This window comes from Oncorhynchus masou, chromosome 14 (genome assembly GCF_036934945.1).
Source record: "Oncorhynchus masou masou isolate Uvic2021 chromosome 14, UVic_Omas_1.1, whole genome shotgun sequence".
Taxonomy (NCBI): Eukaryota; Metazoa; Chordata; class Actinopteri; order Salmoniformes; family Salmonidae; genus Oncorhynchus; species Oncorhynchus masou.
Genome location: NC_088225.1, coordinates 30,885,286 through 30,904,965, shown reverse-complemented (window position 1 = coordinate 30,904,965; position 19,680 = coordinate 30,885,286). Strand labels below are relative to the sequence as shown.

Sequence of the window (19,680 nt, the reverse complement as noted above, 5' to 3'; positions counted from 1 at the left end):
TTACAACTGAATATGATTGAAGGAATGACCCCATCTAGTGGAGAAATAATAGACATGGTTCATGAGGGCTTTTAGAGGAGGGTAAGTACTATACAGAGAAACACAGTAGACCTAGATAGACATGGTTCATGAGGGCTTTTAGAGGAGGGTAAGTACTGTACAGAGAAACACAGTAGACCTAGATAGACATGTATGTATAGAACATACCATCTGACCTTTATACATTACAACCCTGTTGAACGCGTCCCAGGCTTTATGGTATTTCAGGAACACTGTTCCATTTACAGACAAGCATATCGAAAACGATTTGGGGTTTCAATAACACCTTTGGTTCCAGTTTAAAAACAAGCGACAAATGAATGAATGACATGAGAAATTATTACCTTGAGTGATTATATATATATATATGTTTATTTTAAATTGCACTTGTAGAAGTGACCAGTAAACAATTTAAAATAACAACAACTTGCATTTGTAGCTGTGTTTCCTCATGTATTAATTGCAGGCATCTTTAGTCACTGAGCAGTGAGTGGATGGCCTGAGTTTAGGAGTCTCCAATATCCAATCGAGGAACTACTTCGTGGGTAGTGCTATCCCCTTGTACCAGGCACAGGACCCATCTTGCCTCTTGATACAGGCAAGGTTTTGGCCATTGTCGGTTCCCAAGTCTGTCCACAGGCATGTATCCGAGGTGCTGATTGGACAGGGGAGGGAAGTGCAGCGGATGATCTGTGGATCAGAGTAGAGAGATAAGACCAAGATCACTGACTGTCCATTACCCCTATACTCAAGCATTTGCAAATGTGACCAGAATAGTATACTCCCTTTAAGAAAATGTGCCATGTAACTATTTAACAAAACTGGTGTACAGTAATTACTATAATTCCCAACACACACACACACACACCTTGCAATCACAGCCGCTTTGGTAGCGGTGAGTCAAGCTGTTCTTTTGTGCAGCACTCAAGTCCTCCCAGGGCAGATTATAGCCACACAGTGTTACAGACATCCTTCCAGTCTTCAGCTTGCCTACAGACAAGAGATAGTGAGTCAATGTACTGTGGGGAAAACATGGTGTAGGGTACAGTTGCTAAACTGAGCCAAGATCAGCATGCATTTTCTCCACTAATGGTTAGGATACATCACCCTGGAGCATGAAGATACTGATGCAGCCCAGAACAGATTTATCATCATAAGTGTACACACACGTATTAACTAATGCATTAGTTGTATACATTTACAGTGCCTATAGAAAGTCTAAGCGCCTTGAACTTGTCACATTGTTGTGTCCGTCTCATGCATTTACACTGAAATATAAAAATGCAACATGTAATGTGTTGGTCCCATGTTTCATGAGCCACAATAAAAGATGGCAGATATTATCCAAACACACAAAAAGCTTATTTACCTCAAATTGTGAACAAATTTGTTTACATCCATGTTAGTGAGCACTTTTCCTTTACCAAGATAATCCATCCACTTGACAGGTGTGGCATATATCAAGAAACTGATTAAACAGAATAATCATTATCCAGGTGCACCTTGTGCTGGGGACAATAACATGCACAGTTCTGTCACAACGCCACAGATGTCTTAAGTAGAGGGAGCGTGCAATTGGCATACTGACTGCAGGAATGTCCACCAGAGCAGTTCAGAGAATTGAATGCTGATTTCTCTACCATAAGCCACCCCCATTTTAGAGAATTTAGCAGTACCTCCAAACCGATCAACGGCAGACCACGTGTATGGCATTGTGTGCAAGTGATTTGCTGATGTAAACATTGTGGTCAGAGTGCCCCATGGAGGCGGTGAGGTTATGCTATGGGCAGACATATGCTACGGACAATGACAACTGCATTTTATCAATGGCAATTTCAATGCACAGCGATACTTTTCACCCACCTCCATCACCTCATGTTACAGCGTGATAATGCACAGCCCCATGGCACAATGATCTTCACACAATTCCTGGAAGCTGATAATGTCCAGTTCTCCCATACCCTGTATACTCAAGACACTATTGAGCATGTTTGGGATGCTCTGGATCAACATGTTCCAGTTCCTGCCAATATCCAGCAACTTCACAGCCATTGAAGAGGAACGAGACAACATTCAACAGTCTAAACTACTAAGCGAAGGAGATGTGTTGCGCTGCACGGGGAAAATGGTTGGAACACCAGATACAGACGGCCCTACATTTTTGTAAAGGTACATTATCTGCGACCAACAGATGCATATCTTTATTCCCAGTCATGTGAAATCCCTAGATAAAGGCCTTATTAATATATTTCTATTAACCGATTTCCTTACTATACAAACTGTAACAAAGTACAATCTTTGGAATTGTTGGATTAGATTTTTGTTAAGTAATTTATGAAAAGCCGAGACTCACGAACATGTAACATGTTTTAGTCTATGACACTCACAAGCTAGAGTCATTTGAAGGTAACAAGGTTCCTCTCCAGAGAAGATAGGAAATCCAAGGACATGTCTTTGGTATTGTAATACGCTTACATAGCCTTTTACAAACTAACAGTAGTCACTGATTAACTGGATATTAGTTTCTCACCGAGCAAACAATTTCTGTACTTACAGCATTCATATAAATTCATTTTTAGCTAGTATTTGCCTCATGTTAACATTTATTAATAAAACGCAGGTAACCGTTTGTCCACTTGTTTTGTGGTTTACTTGTAGCCCTGGTTGTCCTGGAAAGAAAAATGGTAAAACACTAAGGCCAAAAGTCAGGGCTGGACATGCAGATAAATGAAGAGCTGATCTCTGCTGGGGTCTCAGGAATGATAAGGTTAACCAGTGCTGGCAATTGAACTTGGGTAACGTAGTGAGAACCGCACCTGTGAAGAGATACTCCTTGTTGATCTCTAGAGTCACGCTGCACGAAGTGGTGTAAGTGAAGATGGCGTGGATAACCTGGTCACAACCTTTGAACATCTAGCCAATCACAAGGAGAGAAAGGAAGATCTGTCAACCAGCTACATATATAGTTTGGAACCTCACTGACTGCAGCACACAGGCACTGTTAGTCTTTACCCTTTAATGTCAACAGTTCTGTAATGTGCAAGCAAACATTATTTAACCCAGATCTATTTTACAGATGAGCCCTGAATTATAAAATAAAACAAAGAACTCAAAATAATAAACTCCGAAATGAGCCAGCTTTCTGCTTTTTTTGTATGCATTTTCTACCAAAATGTAAAATATTTTATCAAGGCTCCACAAATCAGGTGCAAAAAAACACACAAAAGCTGGTTTACCTAGCTCCATAAGGAACTTCCAGTTACCACAGTTTCAGGCATGGCTAACTTATGTCTTAATAATGATGTAAGGCAGTGGAAGTCTTAGTAAAAGGGCCAACCAACTCTAGTAGAGAATGTAGTGATATCTTTAACGAAGTAGCAGCTGAGTTCATAGGGGATGTCACCATAGTCTAGGACCAGTAGGAAGAGCGACTGAATCATTACAGAACTATTTAGAGACAGACTTTTTTATAGAACCACTTCAAATGAGAATCATACCTTGATCTGTTGGATGTCATACTTGATGGTGTTCGACACCGCTTCCTTTCCAATCACCTTCGCCCTGATCACTAGAAGAGGGAGACAAGGTTTAACTAACGTTATTGAAATCTATTCCGGTATACTAGTCAGTCACACTGATGGTTTAAGGGTGATATGGAGAGAGAACAGTGTAGAATGCTTCTTTAACCTGCCTCTCCTTAATCAACACTGATAGAAGAGGATTTAACAGGTGATGTCAATAAGGGATCATAGTTTACAGCTGGCCAGTCCATGTCATGGAAAGAGCAGGTATCCTTAATGTTATGTAAACACATACATCTCAAATAATTCATTTGTAGGCACACTTCATACCTTAAGCAAAATATATAGTGTAGCAGGGCTCTATCCTGTTCCTGGAGAGCTGCAGTCCTGTAGGTTTCCTTCAACCCTAAGAAAGCACACCTAATTCTAATAATTAACTGGTTGATAAACAGAACAAGGTTCATTACAACTAGGGGTTGGCTTGAAAACCTACAGGAAGGCAGCTCTCCGGGAACAGGGTTGGAGAGTCCTGGCTGTAAACCATCTTACTGTCACCTACTTAACTATGTAAATAACTGTGTGAGAAGATGTAGATAGGCTTAATGATCATGTCCAAATCATTTATACTACGACCACAGACAATCCATAAAATGTTCATTTTGCGTATTGATAGCTCTCATCTGAAAAGTAAAATGATGCCAAATTACCTTACCAACTTCTGCATTGCAAAAAGCCTGTTGAGGATGCTGAGGGAAGCATCTGCAAGCGTCTGCGATGTCTTCGACCCGCCAAAGGAACAGAACGAGCAGAGTAATGAAACAACTGCTTACATACCGAGTCATTTGGAATCGAATTACGGGGTCGCCAAAATATCACAAAAGGATTTGACGAATGAAAGCGTGAGGCGTAAAGTACACTGGACTCTTATTTCCTGCGAGACTGTTCCCAGACCGATGGATACCTCTTCGAAATATTTTCCCCTCAACGTCATCATCCGCTATTTATCGCAGGCTGTGAGCTCCTCCTCCAGCCAGAACCCAGCCTGTGGTAGGCTGAGCATTCTATTAATCCAGAACTGTAACCATTCCATTTAAAAAAAATCCTCCGCCTAACGGGACAACCACAGACCAGGCTCAACATGCCCGGCTGCCATAAATGCCATAAATTGGGAATTCAACTGAAAGCTCGGGTTTTGTTTTTTTGGCGCTCCGGAGCGATCTTAGGCACTGCATTATCAGGGCTCGAGGCGTCACTACAGACTCTGTGATTGGGAGTCCCATAGGGCGGCGCACAATTGGCCCAGCTGAGTCCGGGATTGGACGGGGTATGCAGTCATTGTAAATAAGAATTTGTTCTTAAACTGGATTTGTCTAGTTAAATAAAGGTTCAATAGAAAAAATTGGCTAAGCCTACTGGAATTCCTTAAAGTTGTAGTTTCAGTTAAAAAAATTAAAAACACCTGGGGAAATTTCAGAGCAGGTTCAATTTGCCAAACTGCTCAGTTCACTTGCCCCGGTCACCCCATATATGAGATGAAAATGGCAGATTGTTGTTGTTGATAAGTACAGTAACAAGCTATACATAACATAAGAGCTCAGGTTCTCCACTTCACAGCACTGGTAGGGGTTGACTGACCGCCGTTATAAACTTGAGCACCACAAGAGACAAGAAGATAACACCATCCCTCCCTCTAATTGGGCTACTTTTGCACATTTGTTGTTGTCTGAGTGAGGGAAATGCGTTAAATTGAGAAGAGTCGATGTGTTATGAAAGATACGACATTAAGGATTATAATAAATACCACTTTAATGTCATACAAGCAAACCACACACATTTCTATATTTAAAAATGAATGTAATTTACAGTATCAATGTTCATGATCTCTTTTTTATCCACAGGGATGACATCTGGTGTAGCCTGGGTTGTCCTGAACAGAATGAGCCTATCTGAGTCATATTGTGAAGAAAATAGCAACAGAACATACATTTGAATGCACTCATGATACCATTCTAAGCGTACCAAAAATACAATCTGTTTGTGTGAAGTGCTGTTTGAAAGCCTTCCAGCAAGCACATTTAGTTGTGGGAATGCAGGTTTTTGGTTTCCCATTGGTTCTGGGAACAAGCCATCAGCTTCCTGACTGGTAAAACGTATTGTTTTTTAAACATTCTGAGAACTGAAGTGTGAACTTCACCTGTTCCGGGAACATTTATTTTTAGGTTGTATGGAGGTTCTGAGAATGTTTTACTATAGTTCCCTGAAAGTTTTCCTGGGTAGTTTTATTAATGTTCTATTAACAGAAATTATAGGTTATTTGAAGATAATTCAATAACATTCTGAGAACATGTTTCACATAAGACTTTTAATAATACTGCTAGCTTAGTTTGGGTTGACTGTTTCCAACTCTAAGCAGACAGGACACATGGAAATTAATTTGCTTTGGAATTCATTTTTTGTTGTTGAATCTTCTGTTCTCTATCCATGGAATTAGTCCACTGTCCCACCAGGATGGAGCGAGAATGCTAAGTCATATGAAGCTGTAAATTTGAGTCTATGCAAACACACCCATTTCAAAGGAAACAAGCACTCATTAGTTTAGTAGTAAGTTCAGTAGTAAAAATGTGCTTAACAAGTCACATAGTCAGTTGCATGGACTCACTTTGTGTACAATAATAGTATTTAACATGATTTTTGAATGACGACCTCATCTCTGTACCCCTCACATACAATTATCTGTAAGGTCCCACAGTCAAACAGTGAATTCCAAACACAGATTCAACCACAAAGACCAGGGAGGTATTCCAATGCATGACAAAGAAGGGCACCCATTGGTAGGTGGATAAACAAAAAGCAGACATTGAATATCCCTTTTAGCATGGTGTAGTTATTAAATATACTTTGGGTGGTGTATCAATACACCCAGTCACTACAAAGATACAGGCATCCTTCCTAACTCAGTTGGCGGAGAGGAAGAAAACCGCTCAGGGATTTCACTATTAGGCCAGTGGTGACTTTAATCACCATTAGGCCAGTGGTGACTTTAATCACCATTAGGCCAGTGGTGGCTTTAATCACCATTAGGCCAGTGGTGGCTTTAATCACCATTAGTCCAGTGGCTTCAATCACCATTAGTCCAGTGGTGGCTTCAATCACCATTAGTCCAGTGGTGGCTTCAATCACCATTAGGCCAGTGGTGGCTTCAATCACCATTAGTCCAGTGGTGGCTTCAATCACCATTAGTCCAGTGGTGACTTTAATCACCATTAGGCCAGTGGTGACTTTAATCACCATTAGGCCAGTGGGGGCTTTAATCACCATTAGGCCAGTGGTGGCTTTAATCACCATTAGTCCAGTGGCTTCAATCACCATTAGTCCAGTGGTGGCTTCAATCACCATTAGGCCAGTGGTGGCTTTAATCACCATTAGTCCAGTGGCTTCAATCACCATTAGTCCAGTGGTGGCTTCAATCACCATTAGGCCAGTGGTGGCTTCAATCACCATTAGGCCAGTGGTGGCTTCAATCGCCATTAGGCCAGTGGTGGCTTCAATCGCCATTAGGCCAGTGGTGGCTTCAATCGCCATTAGTCCAGTGGTGGCTTGAATCGCCATTAGTCCAGTGGTGGCTTGCATCGCCATTAGTCCAGTGGTGGCTTGAATCGCCATTAGTCCAGTGGTGGCTTGAATCGCCATTAGTCCAGTGGTGGCTTGAATCGCCATTAGTCCAGTGGTGGCTTGAATCGCCATTAGTCCAGTGGTGGCTTGAATCGCCATTAGTCCAGTGGTGGCTTGAATCGCCATTAGTCCAGTGGTGGCTTCAATCGCCATTAGTCCAGTGGTGGCTTCAATCGCCATTAGTCCAGTGGTGGCTTGAATCGCCATTAGTCCAGTGGTGGCTTCAATCGCCATTAGTCCAGTGGTGGCTTGAATCGCCATTAGGCCAGTGGTGGCTTCAATCGCCATTAGTCCAGTGGTGGCTTCAATCGCCATTAGTCCAGTGGTGGCTTCAATCGCCATTAGTCCAGTGGTGGCTTCAATCGCCATTAGTCCATTGGTGGCTTCAATCGCCATTAGTCCAGTGGTGGCTTCAATCGCCATTAGTCCAGTGGTGGCTTCAATCGCCATTAGTCCAGTGGTGGCTTCAATCGCCATTAGGCCAGTGGTGGCTTCAATCGCCATTAGGCCAGTGGTGGCTTCAATCGCCATTAGGCCAGTGGTGGCTTCAATCGCCATTAGGCCAGTGGTGGCTTCATTCGCCATTAGGCCAGTGGTGGCTTGAATCGCCATTAGGCCAGTGGTGGCTTGAATCGCCATTAGGCCAGTGGTGGCTTGAATCGCCATTAGGCCAGTGGTGGCTTGAATCGCCATTAGGCCAGTGGTGGCTTGAATCGCCATTAGGCCAGTGGTGGCTTGAATCGCTATTAGGCCAGTGGTGGCTTGAATCACTATTAGGCCAGTGGTGGCTTGAATCACCATTAGGCCAGTGGTGGCTTTAATCACCATTAGGCCAGTGGTGGCTTTAATCACCATTAGGCCAGTGGTGGCTTTAATCACCATTAGGCCAGTGGTGGCTTTAATCACCATTAGGCCAGTGGTGGCTTTAATCACCATTAGGCCAGTGGTGGCTTTAATCACCATTAGGCCAGTGGTGGCTTTAATCACCATTAGGCCAGTGGTGGCTTTAATCACCATTAGTCCAGTGGTGGCTTTAATCACTATTAGTCCAGTGGTGGCTTTAATCACTATTAGTCCAGTGGTGGCTTTAATCACTATTAGTCCAGTGGTGGCTTTAATCACTATTAGTCCAGTGGTGGCTTTAATCACTATTAGTCCAGTGGTGGCTTTAATCACTATTAGTCCAGTGGTGGCTTTAATCACTATTAGTCCAGTGGTGGCTTTAATCACTATTAGTCCAGTGGTGGCTTTAATCACTATTAGTCCAGTGGTGGCTTTAAATCACTATTAGTCCAGTGGTGGCTTTAATCACTATTAGGCCAGTGGTGGCTTGAATCTCTATTAGGCCAGTGGTGGCTTGAATCTCTATTAGGCCAGTGGTGGCTTTAATCACTATTAGGCCAGTGATAGCTTTAAAACAGCAACATAGTTTAATGGCTGTGATAAGTGAAAACTGACGATGGGTCAACATTGTAGTTACTCCACAATAGTAACCTAATTGACAGAGTGAAAAGAAGGAACCCTGTACAGAATAAAACATATTCCAAAACATGCATCCATTTTACAATAAAGAACTAAAGTAATTCTGCTAAAAATGTTACAATGCAATTCACTTTTTGTTGTGAATACAACGTGTTACGTTTGGGGCAAATCCAATACAACACATTGCTGAGTACCAATCTACATAGTTTCAAGCATAAGGGTGGTTGCATCATGTTTGGACTGAGGAGTTTTTGGGATAAAAAAAGAAAAACCAAATTTAGCACAGCACAGGCTTTCCACCAGACACTGGGAGATGAATTTTATTTTCAGCTGGACAATCGGCTAAAATTCAAGGCCAAATCAACACTGGATTTTCTTACCAAGAAGACAGTGAATGTCCCTGAGTGGCCGAGTTACAGCTTTGACTTAAATCTGCTAGAAAATCATTGACAAAACTTAAAAATAGTCTAGCAATGATCACCAACACATTTGACAGAGCTTTAAGCGTTTTGAAAAGAATAATAGGTAAATGATGTACAATCCAGGTGTGGAAAGCTCTTAGAGACTTAACGAAAGATACCCACAGCTTTAATCGTGGCCAAAGTTGCTTCTACAAAGTATTGACTCAGGGGTGTGAACTTATGTAAAAACGGGTATTCACTATGGGGTACTCTGTATAGATGGGTGAAGAAAAAACAAATGTAATACATTTTGAATTAAGACTATAACACAACTAAATGTGGAATAAGTCAAGTGGGATGAATACACAGGGATGGAATTGAAGGATTTTGGACACAGGCCATTTCTATCCCTGGGCCTACATGATGCAACACTGCATAAAACAAGCTCTGTCCTGTTAGTTGTATTGTCTATTCACAGTTGTCTCTGTGTCTGTGTAAGTTAAACTCCCCTGTTATTCCAGTTTTAAAATATAATTCATATGAGAAAGGTTGCTGCAGTATGACAGGGTTTTCATCCTCCCTATAGGGCCAGGAGGTTTCCAGGAGTTTAAATCTGTGTGAACTGATTAGAAAAGGCCACCATAGCCCATATAAAACCATTCTGCTACTGATTCATCACTATGTCATTACTCTACACACAGAGACTTTAAGGTCTGAAAGGCACTTTCCCATCAGCCAAATCAGCAGTATTTTACGGTTGCTGAAGATATTGGTCGCTTACCCGATAGTTGTTAACACGCAGAAATGCCAGAACTTGTCGGTCCCTTAATTAAACGACAGGGAGGAAGCAGAAAATCTGTTTTTCTGGACTGCTACATCGGACACATACTACAAACTTTTGCAGGGCGTGATTTCAAGATTTCAACGTGTAGCTCACGTCTGACAGGGCATATACAATAGAGACTGTATCACATGGTGAAACAACAGCTTCCCATTAATTTTCAATGAATGTAAAGCGGTGAGAAGCAGAGTGGCCAGGGACCATTAGGAGATGCGAGCATGGGAGAGGGAGCTGAACAGGGCGGGACTAAAGTTGGGCCAAGCTGATCATCATGCAAATCTTTGGTGATATTGCTTGCGGGTAAACAATCGAACCTCACCAGAGCTTCCAACCCCTACTTGATTGGTTGACAATGGCTGTTGATACCTAACACTGCTTAGCATGCTTGTTAACACCCACATGAGGGCGAAGCTAGCATGGCTAGGTGAGTTACCGCTGTAGCGACCCGCACAGACAGCTGTGTGTTATGTGTTAGGCTAGGAGGTGGTTGTGTTGTACTGACCAGTACCCGGTGTTCGGGGGGTCCGACATGTCAATCAACCTGCTATCTGCCAATCACGGGAATGCCTGGAATGTTCTGATGCCGGGCATCCTGGTGGTTGGCGGTGTGGCGTGGAGGGGGGTTGGGCAGGGGGGTGGAGCATTGGAAGTTAAGACCAGGTTCAGCCTTTGGTTCTCTCTCTCTTACGTCTGGGCTTCCCAAGAGAAGGTCACGATTGGCTTGTGGGTTATCTGTCATCTTTTTGGCGTGTGCTACGGCCCAAACAGTAGCCTGTGTAAAGTTGGTTTAATAAACCGTCAATTCGCAAACTCAAGCCTCTGTCTGGACAATTGTTCATTTATGATCTAGTCAGGTCATTACAATAGTGTATCTCAGCTGGAGTAGCAGGATAAAGTGGCTCACGCTCTGCTCACTCTGACTAAAAGTTACACTTCCAGTGTAACAGGTAAAAATATATTTTGCGAAGCTCCTACGGAAATGACTTACAGTTCGGGTGTATTCAGTTTAACAAATAATCTGCCTAATGGGACAACCACACAGCAGGCTCAACATGCCCGGCTGCAATACATGTCATAAACTGTCCGTCTTTCACTTAAACAATGGGGACGAACCAGACATATCTGTTTTAGGCTACGCCTACTAGAATTACTTACATTGTTGTTGTTTTCAGTAAAATAGAAATCACGAGAGCAGGAGAAAAAAAAACCTCCTTGACCAATCAGATTCACGGAAATCACAGGTCATGTGGGTCGGGTGTGGAACATATTTTGAAGCAGCCCAATTGATGACCACGCCCCTTGGAAATCTAATTGGCATAATACACAAATCTCCATCAAAATCTGTCTGTTCAAACTCGAGATATCAGTTTATTTGCATGGTGTGGTGGAGATTCAACACCAGGGACACCTGATGTCAATATGAAATTAATCACTCTTTATTATGATGTCTGGAGAGGTTCACAAACTTAGTCCAAGCTTGATGAAAACTCTGCCAAGGGTGTTCCCTTTCAGTCAGTATGTAATGCTACACAAACCAGTCATACAAGAATAATTAACATTATTCATTATTAACATTGGTTCCTGCATGTGACTGAGTGACACCTCACAAGGCTTCTTCTGAGATACTCCTTTTGGTTCTGGGCGTACTGTGTTGCATACGCAATGTTCTGGGCGTACTGTGTTGCATACGCAATGTTCTGGGCGTACTGTGTTGCATACGCAATGTTCTGGGCGTACTGTGTTGCATACGCAATGTTCTGGGCCTACTGTGTTGCATACGCAAAACTGTGTTGCATACGCAATGTTCACTACTGTGTTGCATACGCAATGTTCTCCTACTGTGTTGCATACGCAATGTTCCACTGTGTTTATGCAATACTGTGTTGCATATGCAATGTTCTGGGCCTACTGTGTTGCATACGCAATGTTCTGGGCGTACTGTGTTGCATACGCAATGTTCTGGGCGTACTGTGTTGCATACGCAATGTTCTGGGCGTACTGTGTTGAATACGCAATGTTCTGGGCGTACTGTGTTGCATACGCAATGTTCTGGGCCTACTGTGTTGCATAAGCAATGTTCTGGGCCTACTGTGTTGCATACGCAATGTTCTGGGCGTACTGTGTTGCATACGCAATGTTCTGGGCGTACTGTGTTGCATACGCAATGTTCTGGGCGTACTGTGTTGCATACGCAATGTTCTGGGCGTACTGTGTTGCATACGCAATGTTCTGGGCGTACTGTGTTGCATACGCAATGTTCTGGGCGTACTGTGTTGCATACGCAATGTTCTGGGCGTACTGTGTTGCATACGCAATGTTCTGGGCCTACTGTGTTGCATACGCAATGTTCTGGGCGTACTGTGTTGCATACGCAATGTTCTGGGCGTACTGCCAATTAGTCTGAAGAGGTCACAGTCAAAAATGTTCCCTCACACTCCCTCCTTTTACCACTTCTGTGGTAACGATTGTAACATTTTAAGGTAATCATTAATGTATGGCTTAAACTATCAAATGAGGTTCTATCGCAATACCTCTATTAAAGTAAGCTAAATCAACACATAAAACCTGATCGTTTATCCTTTCAAACCCTTCATTCTAGTAAGTCAATCAGTTACATACATGCTTCATTACACAATTTAATTTATGGAAATACTATCATCATAATGAAGGTAAAATCTACAGGCAAGTTTGTACTTCTATCAACAGGAGTGAATATATTAAAAAAACACACACACAAGGGATCCGTAGACTCAGAGGTAAATACATCTCTCAATGTTTAATCATTGTTTCCATAGCTCTTAACACAAGCAGGTGTATCTTTAACCCTAAACACCAGATGGCAGCCTTTCATTTAATATCAGTCCCAAGGCTCAATCCCACTATGTACCATGTGGCCTTGTATTGAAACTTTAGATTCTTCAAATTACTCAAATATTGCATTATTAGACTGCTATCTGAAAGCCACTAATAACACATACTGTCAACACTGAGGAAATTGGACGTCAACTGATAGACCACTGTCTTTATTACTTTCAACTAGGACCCTTCTACTCTTTCTTGCAGGGAAACCCTCAACCACTATTGCTAATACACACAGATCACTCTCAAACAATGTTCTGCTTTTAAAAATAAAACAATAATGAGAAAGTTTCCATGTTTGGAGGGCATTGTTAACGGGTTAACGTAATTAACATGAACACATTCAGCATCTCCTGGCTTCCACATATAGCCTGCAAGCCACAGATCTTTGGAACATTTACATTAGAAAAATAATAATACAGCCATGTAATATAGGCTACACCTTCACATTAAATACATAATTTATTTCAGATAGGTCTAAAGTAACATGAAATTAAGAAAATGTAGCCTATTTCAGAAGAACAGTGTAGCTTACTGAGTTGTCTTTATGTCAGGTCCTGATCTGGCTATGCCATATGGTTGTGGGCTGCACTAGTTCTTTTAGCAGACAAGATTTGCTTAGAATTCCGTGGCATTATTTTATAGTATAAAGAATCAAATTTAACAATGCTGAATAAAATAGAAAGGATATTTTCTCCAAACGATTTGAGTGCGCACGTGCGGCAATTCTGTGTTGAGCGGTTAACAAAGAAATAGGTACTCCTATATACTTAATTTAGAGGTACTACTGAAACTGTAGTTGTTCAACAAACGTTGGGCTATATGTTTTGATTCTTAATACATTGTAAGCTTGCACGATGCAACTCTAATGATGATTTGAAAAAAGTCGCTTGAAAGGCATGAGATCTGCTTTGTTTTGTTGCGCCGGCTGTAAACACTTCGTCACTCTCTCATTCACAATTTGAGAAGCTATAGATAATGCCTTATATTTCCCAGAGGCATCCCCTTTGTGTGGCCATAATGCACACAAAAAAGCCATGCCTTTTATACAGCCCTTCTCCCTAAATGCTGCCCGCTCTGAAGCACCTCTCATTCACACGCCTCTCCATCAAATGATCGGGTCTTTCTCATAGGATACAGGAGGCAGACACATCGGGGACGCAACTGTGCACGTCCTTATCCAATTCCGAGGTGCATATTGAAGATATTGGAACAATTAGGCTATTTATTCACATTATAAGTGCAGCAATGTGCACACGGCAGTATGCTTTAAGCGCAAACGTTCCATTAGCGGAAAACACAATTCTCAAAAGTGACCACAAATGCATTTATGCGTTTAATGCTTTTATTATAAAGGTGCATTTTATGGTAAAATTATCTGCCCCAAACTTGAAACTCACTCGCTGCATACAGTATGTATGCCAGTTAGGCTGTACACTCGTTGTAAAGCGAATTAATGTACTTAATTTTAGACATTTTTGGGCCACTTTAGTTGTGATACAAACCTTATCAAAACATATAGGCCTATGGGTTCGGTTACTACTGTCACACCCTGACCATAGAGAGCTTTTATTCTCTATGTTGGTTAGGTCGGGGTATGATTAAGGGTGGGTTATCTAGGTTAATTATACTTCTATGTTGGCCTAGTATGATTCCCAATCAGATGCAGCTGTTTATCGTTGTCTCTGATTGGGGATCATATTCGGTCGCCATTTTCCCATTGTGCTTTGTGGGAGTTTGTCTTGGTATAGTTGCCAGTAGCAGCGGCACAGGTCGTTAGTGCGCGTTATTGTTTTTGCTCTTTTAGTTTTTCTCTTCCTAATTAAAAGCATGGAAACATACCATGCTGCATCTTGGTCCTCTCCTTATAACGTTTGTGACAACTACATGAGGTGTGCTACTATGAATCAAAAAAGCCCCCCCCCCCCCCCCAAAAAAGCTTTGTTTCTTGCCTTAAGATGGGCATCATTCACAAGTGATAGGCTAATTTTGTCACCCATCAGGCTATTCTTGATTTGATCTTTTCTTTAAATATACTAAATATAGGTGTGAAATTTGTTTTGATTTAGACCATTTTCATGCACCTGTTTCGAAAAACAAGGTCAGGAGAAAAAATACATTTCTGCACTTGAGTTTGAGTTTATTTTATTTTTACAGGGACAGTGGACATTAATCAACGTTTCAGTAAAAGTGCCGGTTTTAGCCAGCCGGCAAATTTTCAACCGCAGTCCCTGGAAAGGTTATTAAAAACAATTACAATATAGACAATCATTGAGCAGTGAGCACACAGAGCAACATAGGACAAGCAAGATGTGGCATACAGACAGAGCAACATATGACAAGCAAGACGTAGCATACAGACAGAGCAACATAGGACAAGCAAGACGTAGCATACAGACAGAGCAACATAGAACAAAAAGCAGCAAGACAAAATTCATAAAAGCAACAAAGTGTTTCCACACCTCACAAGCTACAGACAACATGGAAAGCGGCAATACACAGCTTGGGATTATGATCACAAATCTGATTGACCTTTAGCCATGTATTCATACATTTTGTGAAAGTGTGATATGTGGTGCAGTTATGTGTGTCTTAAGGCAGTGTATTCCAGACATGGGAAGCTCTCACAGAGAAAGCGGATTTACTGAAGGTGCTTTTCCTTAAGGGAACTATACAGTCACCTCTCATGGCAGACCTTGTGGATCTGCTGCCATATGTTTGGGTTTTTTGATTAACAAAAATACTGAGTGGAGGAGGAGCCAGGCCATTTAGGATCTTGAATACAAGACATGTGTCGGTGTATTGCACAAGATTTTCCCAACTCAGGAGCTCATGCTTTCTGAGGATGTACCAGTGATGATGGCTATTGGGCTTCCTATCAAGCACGTTGAGAGCCTGTTTGTAGACAGACTGAATAGGTTTTAATGTTGTACAGCAAGCTTGGGCCCAACTAGTCAAGCAGTATGTTAAGTGGGGGAGTATCATAGATTTGAAGTACAGTTTTGTTACCTCTGTAGTCAAACAATTTCGTATAAATCGGAAATTAGCTAGGTTGAATTTGGTTATCTGAATGACCTTTTTCACATGCTTTTTAAAAGAGAGGTTGGAATCAAGTATGATGCCAAGGTACTTACAATCAGATACCACCTGGAGCTTCTCCCCTGACACATAGACATCTGGTTCAATAGCATCTTTTGCCCACTTTGTGAAGAACATACAAATAGTTTTTTTCACATTGAGATGCAAACACGAGTCACTTAGCCACTTTGTAACCTGGACCATTACTGTAGTGAGTGCACTTAAATAGCAAACGGAGGACGCTTTTCCTGTTGTCCATTTTCATGCCAGCCAGGTAGGCTATACTCCTGTTGTAAAGATAAGCAAAGTGCTTAATATTTGCTTGATATTAGGAAAGTTGAGAAATAAATATAGTAGGCCTAGCCTATAGAAACCAGATGGGAACCTCCTCTTTTTAATAGAGGCCATTACATGTTTTCATGTGCAATTGTATATCCTATAGAAATGTTGTGCAACATGAGCTCATGGGCTCTCATGAAGTGTTTGATTAGATTTTCGATTACACTTGCATTGATGTCAGAGTGATTAGAGGGACAATATATTGCAGAGTACCAGGCAGTTAGCACGTTTGGTAGTCTACTAATGACCATCAGCCGCATCAGTGCTTGGAGAAGTCTAATTTGACTGCCTTCATGCCGGTTGGCAATGATACAGTACTTGTACCATTGTACTTATTAGCACTCCTGTGCTAATGCAGGGGGCCACACTGCACCACCGTAACTGGCGAGGCCCCATCTTCTCCTGGATCATCTGCAGTGTGACACGTGGATCCAGGTATCTCTCAGCAACCTTCACCGCAGTGGGGATGGTTAGAAGAACTTGGTACGACCCTCTCCAATGGGGGTTCTGACAACTCTTTCTCCTGAAGTCTTTGACCACCACGAGATCACCTGGGATCAAACAGTGCCCAGGTCCACCTGCCAGGTTCGGCAAAGACGCCTTCACCCAGGGGAGAGTGGAGGCTCTGGACCGCAGACCGTCGCTGGAGGCTCTGGACGGCAGACCGTCACAGGCAACTATACCTAGACAAGATCCCACAAAGCACAATGGGGAAATGGCTGCCTAAATATGATCCCCAATCAGAGACAACGATAAACACCTGCCTCTGATTGGGAACCATACCAGGCCAACATTGATCATTAATCACCTAGATAACAAACCCAAGTCACTGTCACGTCCCAACCAATATAGAGAATAAACAGCTCTCTATGGTCAGGGCGTGACAGTTGACTTACTGAAATTCAGTAGACGTGTCCCTCAGAGGTTTGCCGGATCAGGTATCTTCCCCCGGGCACCTCTCAGTAAAAGTCTGGTCTGGCCGGGTCCAGGTCGTCTTTGGTCAGACAGGAATCTCCCTCACGCTGTCACACGGAATGCGCCACCAGTGTTCCCTCACAGACCTTCACTGACGCCAAGATCGTGACAAGATTTAGATGAGGTTTAGGGGTTTTAGATGAGGTTCAGGGTTTTAGATGAGGTTCAGGGTTTTAGATTACGTTTAGGGTTTTAGATGACGTTTAGTTCTACCTGGTTTATGTTAGAGAGGCATCCATTAAAGAACAGGCTGTGTTCTATTAGACAGCTAACTCTCAATCCACGATATAGCAGATAATGTAAAGACATAACACATGTGTTTTTTATAACACCAGACTAATTGATAATGTAATAAGCTGCACTGGTCAACCAAAACAGCTCCCACAATCTTATTATTATCAATTAATTTCAGCCAATCATCATTCATTTGTTTCAGTGCCATACATGTTGAGTGCCCTTCCCCCTTAAATGTACACAAAGGGCTAATATCAATAACGTGCATGTCAATCTCTCCTGGCTCAAAGTAGAGGAGAGATTGACTGCATCACAACTTGTCTTTGTGAGAGGTATTGACGTGCTGTGAGGACACACGTGCACAGACACACACACACACTCTCTCTCACACACACACACACTAAGATTGTAGTATTGTACATTTTATATTGTAAATGTGTAATATTAGAGTAATAACGTAGTAATTTATTGTATGATGTATTGGTTTATTTATGGTGTAGGGTGTTGTTTTGTTGTGATGTAATTGTTTTGTTCCTGTTTGGACCCCAGGAAGAAGAGCTGCTAAATACTCTAAATACTAAATACTTTTGCCCGAGCGTCAGACACTCCTATTCATTTCAAGTCAAATCAAATGTTAGTCGTCACATGAGCTGAATACAACGGGGATCAACTTTACCGTGAAATGCTTGATTACGAGCCCTTCTCAACAAAACCGAGTAAAACAATTATGAAAATAGTAACACAAGGAATAAAATACACAAGAATGGAGCTAAATACAGGGGTACTAGTACCAGATCAATGTGCAGAGGTACAAGGTATTTATGTACATACATGAAGGCAGGGTAATGTGACTAGGCATCAGGATAGATAATAATAAGTTATTTGAGGTAGATATGTACATGAAGACAGGGTAATGTGACAAGGCATCAGGATAGATAATAATAAGGTATTTGAGGTAGATATGTACATGAAGACAGGGTAATGTGACAAGGCATCAGGATAGATAATAATAAGGTATTTGAGGTAGATATGTACATGAAGGCAGGGTAATGTGACTAGGCATCAGGATAGATAATAATAAGGTATTTGAGGTAGATATGTACATGAAGACAGGGTAATGTGACAAGGCATCAGGATAGATCATAATTAGGTATTTGAGGTAGATATGTACATGAAGGCAGGGTAATGTGACAAGGCATCAGGATAGATAATAATAAGGTATTTGAGGTAGATATGTACATGAAGACAGGGTAATGTGACTAGGCATCAGGATAGATAATAATTAGGTATTTGAGGGAGATATGTACATGAAGGCAGGGTAATGTGACTAGGCATCAGGATAGATAATAATAAGGTATTTGAGGTAGATATGTACATGAAGGCAGGGTAAAGTGACTAGGCATCAGGATAGATAATAATAAGGTATTTGAGGTAGATATGTACATGAAGACAGGGTAATGTGACAAGGCATCAGGATAGATAATAATAAGGTATTTGAGGTAGATATGTACATGAAGGCAGGGTAATGTGACGAGGCATCAGGATAGATAATAATAATAGTCAAATAAAGAGCAGAGTAGCAGCATATGATGTGTAAAAGTATGTGTGTGTAGTGTATGTCAACATGTGTGGGTTTTGTGTGAGAGTGTACGTTCAGTGTGCGTGTACAGTACGTGCTGTGTATTTATTTGGAGTCATGTGGGTGTGAATATAGTCACTGTAAGAGAGGGTCAATGCATGTAGTCCGAGTCACCAATTAATTTACTATTTAGTCGTCTTATGCCTATTAAGCAGTTTTATGACTTGGGGTAGAAGCTGTCTCAGAGCCCGTTGGTCCAAGAGCTGATGCAGGGACTTTAAGGCTTACAGGGTTAGAGTTGACACAAGTGTTTTCTTCTACAGAAAACCACAAAATTTTAAGGGATTCCAGTAAAAAAAAAAGATCTTTCTGGTTTATACCCATTTTTAAGTGAAAGATGGACAATTTATGTCCATTATGGCAGCGAGGCAAGTTGAGCCTGCTCTGTTGTTGTCCCATTAGGCAGGGAACTTTTAACAGAAAACAACCAAACTGCAAAGAATTCCAGGGGCGTCACAAAATACATTTTTTAAGCCTCCTACACTGGAAGTGTAACTTTTAGTCAGGGCGAGCAGAGACACATTTATCCTATTACTCAGGCCGAGATACACTATTTAGCGGTAACTAACCAGCCTAACCACACCAGCTTCGCCCTCATGT

At 41.8% G+C, this 19,680-nt stretch overlaps 1 protein-coding gene across 1 annotated transcript; it reads right to left on the bottom strand.

The window, feature by feature from the left end:
- Positions 1 to 399: 399 nt before the first annotated feature.
- On the bottom strand, positions 400 to 4,556 carry LOC135554734 (metalloproteinase inhibitor 2-like). Its single transcript, XM_064987169.1, has 5 exons — positions 4,273 to 4,556; positions 3,537 to 3,607; positions 2,856 to 2,952; positions 908 to 1,029; positions 400 to 729 (listed from the first exon to the last, which is right to left on the bottom strand). Exons 1-5 carry the CDS (start codon positions 4,400 to 4,402, stop codon positions 574 to 576), a joined length of 576 nt encoding a protein of 191 aa, XP_064843241.1. The 5' UTR covers positions 4,403 to 4,556; the 3' UTR covers positions 400 to 573.
- Between the last annotated feature and the right edge of the window lie 15,124 nt (positions 4,557 to 19,680).

Excerpts from the sequence above, each read along its gene's own strand:
- LOC135554734 (XM_064987169.1), bottom strand. The coding sequence starts at position 4,402 with ATGACTCGGTATGTAAGCAGTTGTTTCATTACTCTGCTCGTTCTGTTC. Across the intron at positions 3,608-4,272 it reads TTTTTGCAATGCAGAAGTTG|TGATCAGGGCGAAGGTGATT; the intron begins GTAAGGTAATTT and ends TCCCTCTTCTAG. Across the intron at positions 1,030-2,855 it reads CAAGGAGTATCTCTTCACAG|GCAAGCTGAAGACTGGAAGG; the intron begins GTGCGGTTCTCA and ends TCTTGTCTGTAG.